The following is an 18317-nucleotide window of genomic DNA, read 5'->3' on the forward strand; positions in this document are numbered from 1 at the left end:
CTCCCTCAAGAAAATAACTTCAGCAAAGGATTATAATTTGCACTATCATTAAATGCGAAGTTTATAATTTTGCACTGTTCTTTCAGATGGCGTATTTGTGTTTTAACATTAAATGTAAAATTTGCAGAGTATTTTGTCATTTTTCATTTTCTTTAGGGTATTCCCTAGTACCCTAATGATGAGGAAAAACAGAATGCACATCACCATTTTTAATCTAAACCCCTTAAAATAGCTGAGCAAGTCCTCTCATCGGGGTTGACTGAAGCCAATAACATTGCATCCAATTTCTGATTTCCTGCAGTACCTAGTTTTTTAAATATATGTAAAAACCCCAGTATATTCTGATACTGATTATGTAGCTACGTTTGAATCAGAGCACATAGCACAGGCAAGGCCGTAACTTCTTGATATCGGGAGGCTGTGTGCATCGATCCCATTACTTCCCATTACTATACAGATGTCAGAAACCGTTTGTGAACACATTCTCTGTAAGAAAATTTGTAACAAACTAATCAGCCTGAGCATCACTTGTTGTTTAACTTTATTTCAAGAAAATTGGGTTGATTTTATTAAATTGTCAGAGTGTAAACTTTATCAAAACATGACTCTGTAGTAATAACAACTACTATCTGCGCTTGGAACGTCAAAGAGGTCAAATCTGAATTCCCTCCTGTCCCACATGAACGGTGTACGGGATCAAAACACCCTCAGACGGACTACAGGCAACTTAACCTAGAACCCCTGTGATCCGAACTACAGTTCCAATGCACAACTCTCTTTGTTTACTGAGGTGACTGCCATTTTCAACAGCTTCTGAGGGGATAATTTCAGACAAACCTCTCCTCACCGTCATTGTCACCTACAGCCCAGATCTTTTCAGTTGGAGCCAACCTGTTAAGATGGTAAAATTCCAGCAGCGTCTGCTCCGATTAGGGAATGTGTGACTGCCAAGTAACTTGTGGCTAAAAGGAAGAAGCGACTCTCAAGTGTTTTGCCGCCCTCACTTTGTCAAACGGGAGGTGCTGCCTGTAATTTCATACAGTCGCGCTTCTGGTGGACCTGAGCGCTGACCGCTCTCTCCTCAGAGCAGCATCCAATCCTATTTCCTAAAGAAGAGTTCACATCGGTAAATATTTTATCAGCTCGAAGTACACAAGCGTTTTTGGTGCTTGGGTTCAAACTTCATTTTTGTCTTACTTCCTTCTGTGAGCCAAAGTGAACAGCAAAAGGTGCAAAAGTTGAGGTATATGCAGAGGAAGCACTTCCGCGCTGACAGGAGAGTATTTTCGTAGCCCACGTATCTCAGACTAACCTTTAGAAAGGAACTCATTTCAGCTTAAAAACTAATGACTGTAATGCGAATGAATAAACGCTTTACCTGTATTCATCCTGGGTAAACCGTGGAATCACTGACGGCTGCAGAACAGCAATTTCTACAGTTGTAGTGTTGAACTTCACAGGATCCCCATCATCATACGCAATGACCACTAGCTATAAACAAAACAGAAAATCACTCTCTTAGTGTAGGCAAGAACATCTTTTATGTTGACTTGCAACAATACTTCTTGTATTTTCAGGGTCCAACAAGTCGGATGAGATTTTCTTTCACTGCAAATCATAGGTTGTATAGGACTAGAGCAGAAGGAAAAAGGTGACAGCCACCCACAAGATGAACCACCTGCTAGAAAACGTACAGAAACACAGAAAACTGGAATTCCAATACAACAGTCTTCTACAAATACCTCTCCAGAAGACATTGCCAGTTTCAAGTACATTTTTCAGGGGATTCCAGTCACAGACTGTCCTTACTCAGAACTCCAGCATCAATTTCAGCTTCTTTAACAGTATATAGTACAGTTCGATACTTACGCAATGGAAAAATTTTAATTGAAAAACTACCCATAACTCCCAATAAAACAAACAGAATAAGTGCCAGGTAAGAATTTGGTGTTGCTGACTGAGTTTAAAACTGAGGTCAGATATCAAACCAAAAAAATTACCACTACCACTCCTCCAAAAAATCGTCTTAGAAAAAAAGAAAGATCTTTGCTATGCTATAACATGGACAAGGTCAGAAGATCTTCTTTAAGGGTGGCCCATTATAAATCTTCTGCTTTTCTGATCTTTACTCACGTCTATTTGTTTATTTAATGTACGCCCTTCTGCTGGGGCAAAAAAATGCACCTGTTTTCATGTTTCAAACGAAGGCAAGCTCTCTCTCATCCTTTTGCTAGCAGACCAGCCTGCTGCAGATGAACTCATGGACAGCTTTCCAGTTTCCTCTCTCTCTAAACTTGTCCTTATTTCAGGAGGTCACTTAGATGGAGCAGGTCGGCACCTCATTCTAGCAAAGGGTTTCCAACTCTTTTCTGCGAGTTCAAGCTATTCTCTGAATAACTTCTTGTCGGTGAAGAGACAGCTAAAACAAAAGAAGGCTTTTTTTCCAGCCAACATATTAGGGAACTCATCAGTGCAAGATATCATAGTTGCAGAAAGTATGAGTATGTTAAACATCGACTGGAAAAATTCACAGAAGATTCATCGACAGATACAAGCCCAATGATCTAGATGCAAATACCAACTCAAAGTCTCCAAGATGACTGATTTCTGGAGTTTTTTTCTGTGCTTCCTCCCTAAGCATCCGTATTTTCTGAAAAAGTAATGCTCTGCTACATTTACCATGGGTCTGCCCAAACACAGAGCAGTCTTCACCAGAAATGCAGCTCCGTGCCCACGCGCACGTACGTCACCTGCGTGTTATGTATCACAGCTCCAGAAAACAGCCATACAAAACGATCACTGAGAAGTAAAAAGTGCAGCAACAAAAAGCTACACTCTGGTGATGCTAGGTAAGATATTTGTCTTCCCCTTTGAGATTTATTGTGTTAGTTCAAAACTGAAAAGAACTAAAACTAGCACTGTCCCAAGTTCCTGCATCAGTGACAGCACAACGCTGCTCAAAGTCACAGCAGCGCTTGATGGGACACCCAGAAGTGGAAAACGGTGGACAGCTTTATTCCTTATCGTGGAAAAGTATGCAAATAAACCTCTCTTTAATCCTCCTTTCAAAAATAAATAGGTGAAAGAAGAAGCAAAACACACCTTAATGACCATACAGAGGGTTGGCCGTTTCCAAGTAGGGAAACTACATATAAACCCCCGTATACTGTAGATACATTTTTTTTGCTTACTGACGCACTTCAGTTTTCATTTTTATCTACTCCCTCCACTCGTGGATTCAAGAGGGGAGATCTGCCCCAATAACTTATTGCACACTAACCATACTCGAGACTCTTCAGGAACAGTAACGACGCCACAGTAATTTATGTGTCCTTAAAGCCAATGTTTTTACATTACGGTACTTGCGAGCAGGAGGTCCCAAACTATCCCACCACGCAGTAACATTCTTTACAGGATATCTCGCCGTTCTTACAAAGTTCTCACAAGATTGCTATGCCGACAGCACTGCTGAAAACAAAGAGACCAGCAAGGTAACTTCCAAAAAGTGAGGTTTCCTTCAGCTGCTTCCCTGTCTCTTCTGCCTTTCCTAACAGTAGCGATCACATTTATTCACGACATTTCTGAAATCAAAAAAGGCACAAAACCTGTGCCAGAAAGAAATTAAGGAACCAAACAAGCAAAATAAAAATTTGCAATATAAAGCAACGCAGAGAAACATGAAGTTAAAAGGAATTCCATCAAGTGCAGGCAACATTTATTGACAATACACATACCTTAAACACCGTACTCGGCTCTTCATTCAGGTTTACGCGCGTTACTACGCGACCTGAGTTTTCTTCCACATCGAAAATGCTGGCACTGTAAGGAAACTGGACGACGTCTACTTTGTATCGGACTCGACTTGCTGGTGTGCCCTGGAAGGCAAAACCAAAGCAACTTGCTTAATTTTTGTGTTTTTACACATCTCATAAAGTTAGTAAAGGATTAAAATGCAGCACTGGTAACCAGACCATCACAAGCAGAACTCGCCGTCTGTCCTCCTCATAACTGGGTTTGTTTCTGAGCGTCCCTCCTGCCTCCTCCCAAAAGACCTTACAGTGTCATCTGAGAGGTTTAGCAAGAAAAACGACCACAGCTTTGCACAGGAGAGAGCTGAAAAACATTTCTACTTAAATACAGACAGACGCAGTGCTCCGTTTGATAATTACTGACATTTTTAAATAACGGAAGACGGGCACTGCTTAAGCTTGCATAACGTGCCTTTCGAAATATTTTAACGAGCTACGAAAACTCCTTTGAAGTTCAAGAAACTTCTCAATACTCTAAAAACTCTAAAGCTTATTCAGCTTGTCCTGGAAGCTCCAGTGTCCTGTTGCAAAAGACAGGAAGATTGTTTTCTGAAAAGTCACGCTAATGTTCTGCATACAGGACAGCCCAGCCTATGTGCCAACTCTTCTAGAGGAAACACAACGAGAACAACACTGAGTTGCCTGGGCAAACCCACCATGCTGCCTGAATACACTTCTTTACATACAAATTTTACTCTTCTCCAAAGCACAACGCCAGAAAACGAAAAGGAGAACGCATTTGTCTAATCAGTAGGAACGGAAAATGCGGTTTTGCAAATGGATTTTAAGTAGCTCTGTGATGAACCTCCATGCTATTCAAACCCTACTTCAGTGACAAGGAATGAGCACAAGACAGCTCGTGGATGTGCCACGAATTCTCTGCATGCGTCTGCACCCAAAAATATCAAATTGAAAGGGGAATCTGAGAAGGCATTGCCAGAGGGTATAATAGATGCATTTCCCAGATCAGTAACTCAGCATTTTCTAGTAAAAAGGCTATTTACCCAATTTAACTGTTTTAACACTAACTGCCTGAAGTCAAGTCAGTATGAACAGAAACTATGTACTAAACGACTGTAAGAAAAAGGGGCAGCAAAGAAGTGGTTTAAAGCAAAGAAAGGGGGTTTTTGCACACTGATGTCTGAATATTTTTCAGCAGACCAAAGCCTGTGTTACCCGGACATGCAGGCACTTGGGACGTTTCACAAAACTCAAACTGGGTTATTTGCTAAATATATTTGGGAGTAGATTCAGAGAAACCCTTAGAAACTCAGGTCCTGCCATCAGCATGATTTCAGTTTCTTAATGCCTCTGAGGCTAGAGGTTTTGACCTTTGCATTGTAGTTAAACAGACAAAATATCACGGCCCACAGTTCCGTTAATGGCAAATCGGTGGTTTTCATCCATATTCAATAATGTGATACCAAGCGGCTTTGCTGTTATCGAGAATATATTCAATGTCCCACGTTAAGCTACTAACTACAAAGAAACAGGAAATTTACTTCTGGAAACAGCAACAGGAACAGTTGCAAAAGTGGTTTAACCTCACTAAACAATATCAGCATTTTGTTGACAACACACAAGTGCACAGAAACGCTCGCTCCAAATCCCCGGTCTAAACTGAAAGCTCTACTGGAATGGATTTACCGAGGTATTTTCCACCATGATAACACTATAGAGCTGGCTCACGTGGGAGCAGATATTGCCACAGTCACTTCTGGTGAGCGGTAGGACTGGCCAACCAACAAACCCAACTTCACCGGCAGACGGGTGACCCTTCAGGGAAGAACATCTGTTGGAATCAAAAACTACAGGTAGCTTGTCAGACTTTGACTGATGGGATCAATTCTACGGCTGCCAAAACAGCAAAAGATTCAGTCAGAGGACAAGGCAGCCGGGGCACCTCAAGTCAGCAATGATTCAGAACCGGGTCTGCCAGATGTGGTTGGGTGTTGGTGAAGCAATACATGAAAGATCATGTTAACAGTTCGAAGTAATTTACAGGACCATGCACACTAAAAGAGTGCAAATCCCTGAAAAGATGAGAAATTTCAGAGATCGCAGCATAACAGAGGTGATTATGCAATTTCCCCCCTGGCATTCTCTGATTCAGTCGTTTTTCTTCAACATGATAATTAAGAGGAGATTACCTGCTGAAATCCACTCGGTTTGGTTTCGGAGTAACGGCCCTCACATTTGCTGGGAAGACTACAAGCTGTCATCATCATTAAACCTGCGCACACCAGGTAATTTGTTACTAAATAAACAAAAATCTCATCAGGCTACTGTGACTATCGAGTACACTTTTCTCCTGTCATTTCCGAAAATAACAAAACAGGGATTTATTTCTTTATTTACCATATTTTGGCACCGATGTAATTAGAAAAAGCTCCGGAGAGATTTACCAGGGAAATCTATTTAGAAGCAAGTTTGAATTATCTCAAATATTAATCACCTTTCACCTCTGTTCTAAATTAATTTAGATGCATTCCTATGTCTATAGCAAAACTCAAATATAGCGGATAATATTCTCAAATAAACCAGAGAGCAAGGATTGCACTTGGCAGGAACCATTCCCTCAAACCAAAGCTTCCCTGAGAGTTCAAGACTAATATGAAACTTAGACCTACAGCTCATCCATCTTCAATTAATTCTTTATTATTGCTGCATAATTCCGCAAGTTTTCCTTTCCTCTGGGGAGACGAGATTCATTTGTGACACAGCTGACAGGTCCGGAAATGTTCCCAATGTCATTTAACTGTCGAGACAGGTTGTGGAGACACCGGAATGCAATAAAGTCAGGAAAAAGGTGAAACGTGGAACACAACAATAACTACTTTGGTATGTTTTCATGCGTTTTTCTGAAAGCAATTCAAAAGGCAGCTAGGAATCATTAGTCCCACTATCCGAATAGGTAACAGAGGTACAAAACCAGGATGATCTGGCCCAGGAAAGAGCAGGAAAAAAAATGTATTTCACTTCCATTTGCAGTCTGCTCCTGAAAATCCCAGATACGCATCTAGTAAATGAGCTGGATTTTGTGCCTAAGTACTAGTATGGAATAGTGGCATAACGAACATAGACTTAATTACCAAATCCCTTTGTACTCAGTGCCACGTTCTGACTGAAGTCAGAAAACTTCTGAGGGTATTGTAGATAAAATATGAAACTGGTAAGGAGCTGAATAAATTATCTCCATCTTTAGATTTCAATGCAAATCTGAATGACCCGCATTGTGAAGAGTTCACCAAGGCAAATTTTGTAAAGTCAGTTCTAGGAAAAAAACGGGAAAGTGATGCTAAACCCAAAATTTACAGGTGGCTGCACGTGTTCTTTGTAACGTGCTCAGAGTACAGCAACCGATACAGATGGGCAGAGCACAGAGTACGCAAATGATTTTGGTGGATCTTATACCAGCTATGGGTTGTGAATATCGACCTTGCATATTCACCCTAAATGCATTTATATAAGATCTAAAATTTGGAGTATTTTATTCTTTAGTACGTAACTTAACAAGAGGGCGTGAACTTCTGAATTAGTCAATGTGGAAATTCTGAATTATTAACTGTAACAAGCTGAACACAAAAAGAACATGAACTTCTAAAGCCATGAGATAAAATTACTTTAAGAACTCATTGAATTTGCAGCATGTTTTCCATACACAAATCTCCAGCAGCCACTAGGAAATCCAACAGCAATAGTTTTTAAAAGATCAAGCCCTGGACTGTCTGAAAATGCTTTTATCTCCAATTAAAGATCTGTGAAATTTCTAATTAAATATCTGTTGGCATCTTACTTTTAGTGAGCGCCTGTAAAACAATAAGGGCAATTAGTCTCAATTTGACAAAAGGGCTCCATTGAACAAAAACCTTACAAGGTGTTACGAGACTGGCGAAACCATTAAATTGGATGTTCTGGAGCTCTGGAAGCCGGCTGCTCGTTAAAATTAGTGTTCTGCATCTGTTTCTATTGACATTTCAAATCCGAATATGCAGGGAGATTGCCCGCGGAAGAAATATTCCAGCTTTTACACACACAAAAAGGCATATAAAAGGAAAAGCAAACACCTCAAGTTACATCAATCCTGGAAATATTCACCTTCTGACAAACAAAGCAAACGAACTAAGCATCTATCGAATAGCTCATGTTTCTCTCCTTTCAAAATACTTGGAAGGTTAAGAGCTTAGACAACATAGTCATCACCACCTGGCATCTTTCATCACCAACCCACTTCAATAAAGCATGAGCTGGTCACAACGATGAAAACTCTTCTGTTCTCAAGGACGATTTTGGGTGTCACAGGAAATAATCCAGGTTTAAAGCTCTTTCTCATCGCCAAAACCTTCCCGGTCTCGAGACTAATCCAGTGTGACCTCTAAAGTTTCAAGACAAACCATTGCTCTGCTGTACGTTTGCTTTGATGATTCCACAGAGCCACAAGAGTCCTGTTCCTTCTCTTTCTCTTGCTCCTGAAGTGATTGTCGCCGTCATTTTAATTCGGACTATACAGTAGCTTGTGTAGGAAACAAAGATACCATGCCTTCAGATTTCTTCAGCGACAAAGGATCATCTGTTCGCCCAGAGCCTCGATGGCAATAGCTGCTGGCTGGGGATTCTAAAGACCACGCTAATAAAATTGAGAAGTGTGAGGGAGTCAGACGCTGACTTTGTCTGGGAACTGGGGACACCGGGTGTAAAAAAGACTTTGAAATATCTCTGAGAGAAATCAAAGGTGCATACACACTTGCCTTAGCTAAAGCAAAGCTACACTTACAAATAAGTATTTTTCTAGAGGGTATTATCACATCTCCCTTAGTCGCTGGAAGCACTTTTTTGGCACCCCCAGCAGAGATGTGGTTCCTGCGGCTTCCCAGCCACACAAAACCCTCACAAAATTATGCACCTCACACAGGACACCCGCTCGCACCTTCTACCCGTTTGGGCTTTGTCTTTTCATCAGATCACAGTCTTCGTAACAAAAGAGCCGGTGGAGAAACTAAATTCAAACAGGGTCAATGGAGTTCTTCCAGGAAACAAAGCAAAGAGTTTGAAAGTGGGGAAAAAATTGCATTTCTCACTTATATTTCTGTCTGGGGTTACTCAGACACGCCTTCACACTGTGTATACAGCAAGTCAGACCCACCTGGGACTCACTGAAGAAAATCTGACACTACAAATACAGCAAAAGTGAAAAAAAATATAAAAGGTGAATTAACACTGGAAGAGAGAGGGAAGGAGAAACTATTAGAAACTTAAAATTTGCTCAAAATCCTGCCCTGGCCTTTACTGAAAAGAACTGGTTTCTATGTTTTAAATGACATTTCACTAAGGACCTGAAGGAATAAAACTATCAGAGATCTCTTAGACCTTCAGGCCAAGATTATTTTTGACCAGTTCAAAATCCACAGGTCAAAATTTTTAAAAACATTAAAACATACCTGCGTGGAAGCATTTGTATCTAGCACAGATAATTTTTGTTATTAATTAGTAAGTGTTAATAGCAACCAGAAATCCATGGGGTTTTGCAACCAAACCAATCCTGTTAATACCAGCTGCATACTAATGATCACTTAATGTTTTGAGCATCAGGGTCATATAGTTAAATTAAGAAAATTACACATCATCATCACGACTCAGCCATGCATTCATTTGCTCTCACACACACACACATTCACATATGTGAGACACACTGAGCTGCAAATAATTTACTGCATGGAGGTTTGCTGAGGGGAGGTTTTTTTAAACAAAACCAACAAGGTAACCTTTCATCTACATCTCAAGTAAGTTAATCACACAGGAATTCCTTTAAGAGGAAATTCTCTTGGTCTCTGTGACTGTTTTTGGAGGCCTATCACAGTCACTGGTGGCACTGCCATCCCTACGCGCTGTAAGGTTCTAAATCACTGAGGAAACACACAGCTACTGTAAATCAGAAAACTCTGTGCCACAAGCCTCTTCCAACCTCTCCTCCCTCACTTGCGTGACTTTTTGTACCCGTGCCACCCTCACTGACCACTTAATGCTTGCGTTTGTATTTATGACTTGCCCTTTGGAAGCCAAAAGCCAGAGATAAAACCATGAACTTTCCTCAGGAGCACCACTGACTGACCACTTACAGTCAAAAAGTAACGCAGTAGGTGAAATGTTTGTTAGTATTTTATTACGATTTCTGAAGGTTGACTTCGGTGGCCTGAAATTTTTCTCTACCTGTTCCATGCCCGTCACTGCTGCTGTCACCTTCGCTGTTGAGGGATTAGGAGGAACAACAAGGCAACCCCGTGACAGCCCCAGTCCAGCAGCTCGAAGGTGGAACGGGCTGAGAACGGTGCCTGCGGGGTGAAACGGAGAGCCAAACTCCGCTGACACCAGCCGGCATCTCCTCCTTACGCCAAACCTGCTCTTGGAAAATTCACATTTCCCTTATCTGCAGAGAGATCACATGCAGGTACAGAGCATTCCGGGTTTTTTTTTTTTTCATAGCACCCGTGTTGATTTGATAGCGCAGAGCAAAGCTGGGGTTTGCTGAAGACAGCGGGCAGTCTCTGAAGAGCTGAGCAGGTCTGAAAAGCTTTTGTTGCAGATGATGGAAAAAAAACGGAGCTTGACTTTTACTCTGGGCTGAGTTCAGTGTTGACAGGGGAATAGTCTACATTACTTGTAAAACGACGACAGAAAAATTCCGGCTTGGGTACTTCAAATTAGCTAGCCTCTTACAAGACCTGCCCTGATAATCAGGCATATTTTAAAGCCACAATTATTTTCTTAATAGACGTGTATTTATTTTCCTGAACTGATAAAACAGATGTACTAATACTGTGCAAATAAGATTCCATCGGCTTAAATGCTCCAAACAAACAACTAAAATATTAATGATAACTAAGCATATTCTTTCCCTGAAGGTAAGTTTAGAGGAAGGTACTCTTGCTGAACAGAAAAAAACCACATTGTGCGTTTTTTAAAACTATTTCCAGTGAATTCATATCAAATACTACTTTGTAGCACCACTTAACGTCAAAGCCAGCTCCAAATACATACAGATTTGCCAGTAGCAAAACCCATCTAAATTGGCTGGCTCAGTCAGAAAAAGAAACAAAGCCATTCATGCCTCATAGTTTTCTCTATTTTCTTTTTTATCTTAAAAGTAAAATCTACCAGCCATTAGTTTGAAATAAAATACCAACTTTCAAAAACTATTTTAAAAGCTTTCCTCCATAGCCGGCTAACTTTTATGGCTATTGTATTCATTAAATGCCTAACGGTAGCTTTATTTTTAAGTCTTCATAAAAACCAAAGAAGTGCAACAGTTGATTCTGCAGAACATGATCTTAACGTTACTGTCATATGCACCTAGGCCTGTTATAATGGTAATAAACAGGATCCCACATTCGGTGATTTTGATCTCGCTCTCAAGCATGAGTGTCGATTTCTCCGCAGAAGCAGGAGCGATCCCCACATCTTTCGAATATAAACCACTCAAAACCACGGAAAAGAAATGCCTAGAAATAGGTGAGGAAATGACCAATTTCTGCACTTATCGGTTCAAGTGACAGTGACAGAAATGTTAGAAAAGGAGAGTTCAAAAGAGTGTTTCCTTTTGTAAATGAAAAAGCGAAAACTTTGCATTAGAAAATGTTGATTCCACACAACTAAGAATAGTTGCAAATACATGTTCATCAGTTTCTGAACTATTTTGTTCCATTCAGTAGCTCAGCGATATCTTATTCCTTAAAATTTAGACACTTTGAACCCCGGGATTATAAAATGGAGCTTGTATCAGAGCGGGCAAATACTTGATCGAGACCAAAATATCTTGTTGTAAGGCAATAGATACTATTAAATAAAAGCTGCATAAAAACAAAAGTTAAGAAGTGATTCTCTAGCACCAATGATTTTTTTTTTTGATCCTCAATGACCCATTCATGTTGAAATTTCCATGGAACAGAAATGCAGCTTTTCGCCCAGTTTCATTGACCCTTTACATCCTTTTCTGCAGGTTTTTCCCCAAGGTCAGTATGACGAACCTGATGGAGCAAATACGGACTGGTGCAAAGGGCAGAGAGTGCTCCATAGGACTGTCACTGATGACCTTGCTATTTTAGATTTCTAAAATCCCAGTTCCCAGAGTCTCGCACAGCCAGTTTTCCCCACGGCAGATCACTCCACTTGCGATACGGGCAGAGCGTTTCCTTTTGAAGCGTTTGCTGCTATCTGCTGAGGACGAGAGCTCTGGAACAGAAAGGGTATTTCCTACCTCCCTGGTTCCAAAATCATTCACAGGGAGAGCAACAGAAAAGCTTCTTCAGCTAAACAGCATCTGCTGAACTCCCTGCAGAGCTGAAAGCAATTCAGACCCATTTATGTGAAGGCAAGGTTTACTAATCTGGTGGTGGTACTCTGGCAGTGTAAGCGCTTTATTCAGAAAGAAATGTTAGCAAAATGAGCTAATACTTTTGTGCACTATATGGTATAAATATAGCCCTCGCAGGCTTCTAATGCCACCCAGAAACCTTGCCCGCTTTGATCTCAATTTCCATTCTGTAATCCCCAGGATATTGTGCCTAACATGTGGAAGAATAAGACATTCATGAAACGTGACAGTAAAAGTCATTCACAGAGCAGAATAGTCTTAAGTCAATTTAAAAATTGTTTTCCAGCAAATAGCTATGAGATCTGAGCAACTAAGCCTACCTTCCCCTGCAAATTACTGTTTTCAACAGTGACTAAGACAATGTTGGAAACCTAGGCCAGGTGCGCCCCAGGGAACAGCGCGGGAGGTTCAGACAAAAGCACTAGACTTCCACACAGCAAAAAGGCCGTGGGAGCGAGCGTGTAGCTAGGCAACAAAAATATGAGCGCTTACCAAGCCCTCTGAAGGGCTACAGCATGGGGTTCTACATTTCAGACTTCTACAAGGCTACCAGAGATATAGGCCCTTGCTTCAGCGTAACAGTTCAAGTCCAGCACCAGGTGACGGGAGTACAAGCCTGGTTAACCTTGTATGTCCGTGATTTTCACAGGCGCTGCCTTTTGTTACCTTAATAGCAACTTGGAAGACTTCCACACACCTGCAGATATGCGCCTCTTTTGTCAGGAACTCTGGCCAGGCTCTCTCCTGACAGGTATGATATTTTACATGGAAACAGAGCTGAAGGTTTGAATCCTTCAGTCTGCAGAGGGAAGGCAGCCTAGGCCTCTAACATCCCGTGGAAAGGCTTTTCCTAGCAAGGTTAATACAACAGGATGCAGAGGGAGGAGAGCAGGCACTGCCACTAAATCATCTCATTCCTGCCGCACACCAAAAGCTAGGAGCACCCCACGATGTGCCTTTGAAGGGTGCCCGCCACAATGAGAACGGTCCTAGGCTATGCATTACTAAAAGCATCTCTAAAGCAAGACACTAGAAATGCCCTCTTGCCTCTGTGATCAGTTTAACACACACACGTGCTAACTATGCTGCCTTTAATAAAGCAGATGTATGCTTAACATGTTGGCTGGTTGGGACCATATTCTAACGTGCCTGTGCTCTATGAAAGGAGCTTAACACACACCTCAGGCTTAATTCCGTAAGCAGAGCACTCAAAATCAGGCACCAACATCTCTTAGTGCTCCCCTTCAAAACGTCCCAGACTAGCCATCCAGGCACACCTCTCTCCATTGCTTCTGTTTACCGCTCGAATAATGTCTATGTCCTCTGCTGCCACATACCTTAAATACTCTGTCGCACTAGTAATTGATAACTACTGCTACTCATGACCCGCTTGATGATGCGACTGTCTTTCATATACTTTAAACAAACTGTAGTCCAGATCTTCAGCTGTTATAAACCACCTTAAGTGCCTCCAAGTTCAGTCATACCTCACTGATACCTATCACCGCAGGTGATTTACTTACCTTGGTGTGTTCGGACCTTTTACAAGGGCATAGCAGACTGTCCTTACAGAAACACTGCCTTAGCATTTCTGTCCTTGGGTGGTAAATAAATTACTATGTAGCGTATTTAGCTAAGCTACAGTTGATTTGTGTCAAAGCATTGCCATCAGCTTGCAATGTGCATGGCACATTCTCTCTGAACTCTTCTCCCTGAGGATTATTCTCCTTAATATGCCAAACACTGACAATTAAAAATTAAACCTGGCTGGCAGAACGTCTTTGGCTCTTATTGTCCTCAGTGTATCATCTGGTCACCAATGTTCATCAACCTCTGATTACAAAAATTGATACTACTCTTCGGAATAGTTAACAAGTCAAAAATATGTGCCCAGTTCTGTCAATCAAGCGCTTCCCCAGAGAAGAGCGGTAAAAGCCAGTGGCAGAAATAAACCTTATCCCCAAAACGAGTGCACTCAGTTCAAATACTGCACAGCCACCAGGGCTGGCTGGTGAGCTGTGCAGTTCCACGAGACCCCGTGGTGTCTCAGACTGGAAATGCACGACAAGAAAATCAAGAAAGCCACGATCTTACGAAGTTGTCTTTTGTTTGTCTTTAAGCTGCAGACCTCTACCAGACAGGCATGATTCTCCTTCCCGCCTATTCCTCTTATTCATCTATGCTGTGAAGTCGAATAAAGCGCTTTCCAAAAATCTTCCTGACAGAAAGGAGCTGTATCTTAGATTTGCCAGCTTCAGGAACAACCATTTTAAATGCGCCCTCTGTCCGCAATGACAAAGGACAGGCTGACATAAAAAATGTATGAGTTACTGCTCTGTGAAACTCATAATAATCACCTTTGTTGTTGAGAGAGTTAGGTCACTTATGAGGGTTAAAGATTTTTCCCGCTTCGGTGCAGGGTATTAATAGAACCTTTTTGCTTACCGGAGGATCTTGATCCTCAGCTGAGACAGTAGTGATAACAGTGCCCTTGACCGCATCAGGAGCAACCATTCCCCTGTAGAGCTTTTTGCTAAATACTGGTGAGTAATCATTCATATCCTGCAAAACATAATTAAGAGTTTAGTTCTGAAGTTCAAACAGAATTACAGACGCATTCACAATCGTTTTTTTCACACTCCACCCAATCACTCCTTCATTAGGAAGCCTATTTGCCATTCACAGTCTCGGCTCTCAATTCCATTACCACCGTACAAAACCAGCACACGAGGGGCAGATGCCAACGTCTAACAAAAGAAATCCATGTGAGACAGATCAACAGAAGGAAATTCTGCCGAAAAACACAGGCTCCCAAGTAAACAAAGCAGAGCTTTCCGTGACACCTGCTTCTCAAGCAGAGGGCCACAACATGGCTTGGCTAATTTTCTAAAATGAATGAGCTGCTGTTGCTTGACAGTGTTTGTTACCCCTAATATGCAAAAAATGAAAATATTCTCTATTAAGAAAAGATTTATTCCGTTTTGCATACGACTATTTCCGTTCATTTGCACATACGGATAACGGAGATTAAATTTTCTGTTTTGTTTTGCCTTTTTTTTTTTTTTTTCCCCAAAACAAACAAGAACCATCACATGCCTTCGGCACAGAAGAGTGACTTTACTGATCCACAAATGAAGAGCAGACTGTTGTTCCCCGTAAAGCAGAATGTGACCTGAGCTCTGTGGAGTGCAGGTGCCTCCCCGTCTCCCAGGTAATCGCCACAAACAGTTCATCAAAGTTTATGCAATGATGCCTCCACCTGTCGCCACAGCTCTTTGTGCTCCAAATGCAACATGCTGACACTGGCCGGCATGCTACGTTACAAAATCATTCCAAAAATTCAGCCATACCTCATCAGAGCAAATGAATGAGAGTATACTAAATATCTGTATCTCCACCTATTATATATGTATAAAAGACTGTTACAGGTTCACATAGGAAATGCCTGAATAATTCATGCATTCTGTTCAGCTGAAAGGTCTGCAATTCAAGTCTTCACGGCACTAGAAATGCTTTTTCTCTGATTTTCAAATTTTCAAAGAGACAACTGGATCATCAAAAAGTGACTACTAGGCAATTCAAACTAGGAGAGCATTCACATGAAAACCTCTTGAAAAAACATTCAAATTCAAACAGATTACCTTTTTTTTTTTCATGGAATTACAGGTACTGAATCTTATAATTTCAATTTCTTGACCTATCTGTAAGAAAATAATTTACTTAGGTATGGAATATTAAGACTAATCTCCAGTGCGATAGGAGAAATATGATACAACACTACATACATAGGCCTTACAACTGTGTAAATCAGGAACCGCTTTGGGTCACAGACCCCAAAAGTTTTCCAGTGGGACACACATAGAGGAGCCACTGTCTTGTGAAGCTTCCTTCTCGGGGTAACGACTCAGCACTATGCTTACGATAACATGGGATTTTTTTGCAGCTTCTGGTTCCCATGAAGCAGGTGAAGTTTCTGGAATAATCCAGCCTTTTGTCTGTATTTATGTCTTCATTTGAATCCACCTCTCTCTGTGCACCTGCAAATCCGCAGCCATATCGGGTCTTTTTGCTTTGGTGTAGCTGCAAGAGATCACACTCGGTTGTTTGCTCACCGAGGGATGGGGAGAACCACAGTATGATGGTTTTGTTATTTTTTTAATACCTTTATGTGACCTTAGTGCCTGACAAATCTGTGACTTAAGGTACTGGAAAGCATAATCCTGTTTAAAGATGATACACTACATCCTCTGCTAAAGAAAACGATTCAGTCATCCTACTTAACGCACCTATTTTTCAAGATACGTGGATCAGTACAAAATATACAGGAATACAAAGCAAAGAATAAAGTGGGACAGAAAGCCTTCTGCTTCTCTAGCTTATCTTTCCTCTAAGACAAGTTTAATACACGATTGTGCCTCATAAACCTCGGCCGGGCTGAGTGAATAGACTCCAAATATTTCAGTCATAACTAGACAGAACAGCTCTCATGTGCTCATTGCAAACGTCCACGATGAGTAACTGCTAGAAAGAGAACAGGGATTTTTGCAGGCAGAAGGTTTACAGGCAAAACATGCAGATGACATGGATATGGGCTTTTTTGGGGGTGAAGTGACTCTTCTGGGCAATTCCCAATAGAGTAAGTAGAGATTTTGGTAGAGACATGTTGGAGAAATTCATGTATCATCTCCTTCAACTGGTATCTTTTCTCTTTACATCTTAAGGGCAATTAAAGGTACCAAAAAGGTCACAAAAAGAAATTATTGATTTTCTGGCAAAAAGCACCACCACTAAGGATGGAACACAGTCTAGATCTGATTTTGTCATAGCACAGAAAGAAAGCACACTCTGTATTTTCTGCAAATAGCTCGAGAAATCACGGGCATGATTTGCCCCATCCCACCCTCAAAACCTGTGCCCCTGTAGTCAAGTTCAATGCTCCTCATCGAGGTGGACTTAACAGCGAGGGGTGTTCAGCATTCTCTGATAAACGTAGAGAAACACTCTCTCAGGTTTTCATCGCAGAGGGACCTCAGGCAAAAAGATAACATTTAGAGAAAGTACTGGGCTTCTGTCATGACTGGAGGCCAAAGACATAGACAGACATGGTTTTGCACGGCTAAATAATTGAAGATTACTCTATACTTGATGGCTTCTGCTTAAATACCGCTAGACTTGACTGTGCACGGAAACGGATGCAGCATGAGTGCGATTCCGAACCACAGGGTAGGAATAAGGTAGTAACCTAGCAGTAGTAAGAAGTAGCGTAATCACCTTTTAAAACTAGGGCATAAACGTACACGTGCTCTTGTGGCCGGACCGCGGCATCTTACAACTGTTCACAGTCCATTGCTTCCGTCACACAAATCCAGACACACACACAGACATGTAAATTGAAAAGATAGGTAATGAATTCTCTGTATATCTCACTTCTAAATACTCGGGCTGTGTATTTTGACAGTAAGGTAATAGCAGCCACGTATTTATATATAAATACAAACCAGCCTTTGTGTCACTGCTCACCTAGCTGCAGGTTTATTATCTTTTTATACATCTTTGTTTACAAAACAGAGTGAAAGTCAAAGCCTAAAACCCCCCCAAAGCTTTTGCCCTAGCATAGATACTCCTGATCTGCCACTTTCTGTCTGAGTTTGTTTCACATTGCTCACACTAGGCAGCACACAAAAGCAGGACCAGAGACATCCTTAATATCTTTGCCTTGCACAAAGATTAAGAATCAAGCATGATGGAAGAACAATATGGGACAGACGCTCAAATATTATTGTTCTTGGGAATCCACATTAGTGCCTTTAAAAGCAAACAAAGACGAATTAAGATGTTTCTTGATGCCAACTAATTTATCAACTCAGATGTCACCCTTTGCACCTGAACAATCCCTCTTCCTGACCAACGTCCTTACCGTCTGAACAACACACATCTCACTCAAGAGATTTCAAGGGTTGTTATTCAGCAAAAGGTTTGTAGGAAACAAATACTGACCTGTCTGCAAAGATAATGAAAATGCTGAACAAAAAATGTTGGTGAACTAAGACAGTCATCTAGGAATGCCAACAAGGAGAAACAACGCATGGGGGAGGAAAGACATTAAGGAGCAAATCAATATGTAATTTAAAAATCATTAA

General features: G+C 41.2%; 1 protein-coding gene across 1 annotated transcript in view; it reads right to left on the minus strand.

The window, feature by feature from the left end:
- The window catches only part of PCDH15 (protocadherin related 15), a 340270-nt gene that overhangs the window by 75947 nt on the left and 246006 nt on the right, over positions 1-18317 (minus strand). Inside the window, exons 22-24 of the mRNA XM_065638430.1 lie at positions 14623-14739; positions 3735-3875; positions 1379-1491 (exon numbers count right to left, since the gene is read on the minus strand). Of these exons, the coding sequence (XP_065494502.1) occupies positions 1379-1491; positions 3735-3875; positions 14623-14739 (371 nt within the window). The remainder of the gene's footprint in view (positions 1-1378; positions 1492-3734; positions 3876-14622; positions 14740-18317) is intronic.

The sequence above is a fragment of the Caloenas nicobarica genome, chromosome 7, assembly GCF_036013445.1.
Source record: "Caloenas nicobarica isolate bCalNic1 chromosome 7, bCalNic1.hap1, whole genome shotgun sequence".
In the NCBI taxonomy this organism is placed as follows: Eukaryota; Metazoa; Chordata; class Aves; order Columbiformes; family Columbidae; genus Caloenas; species Caloenas nicobarica.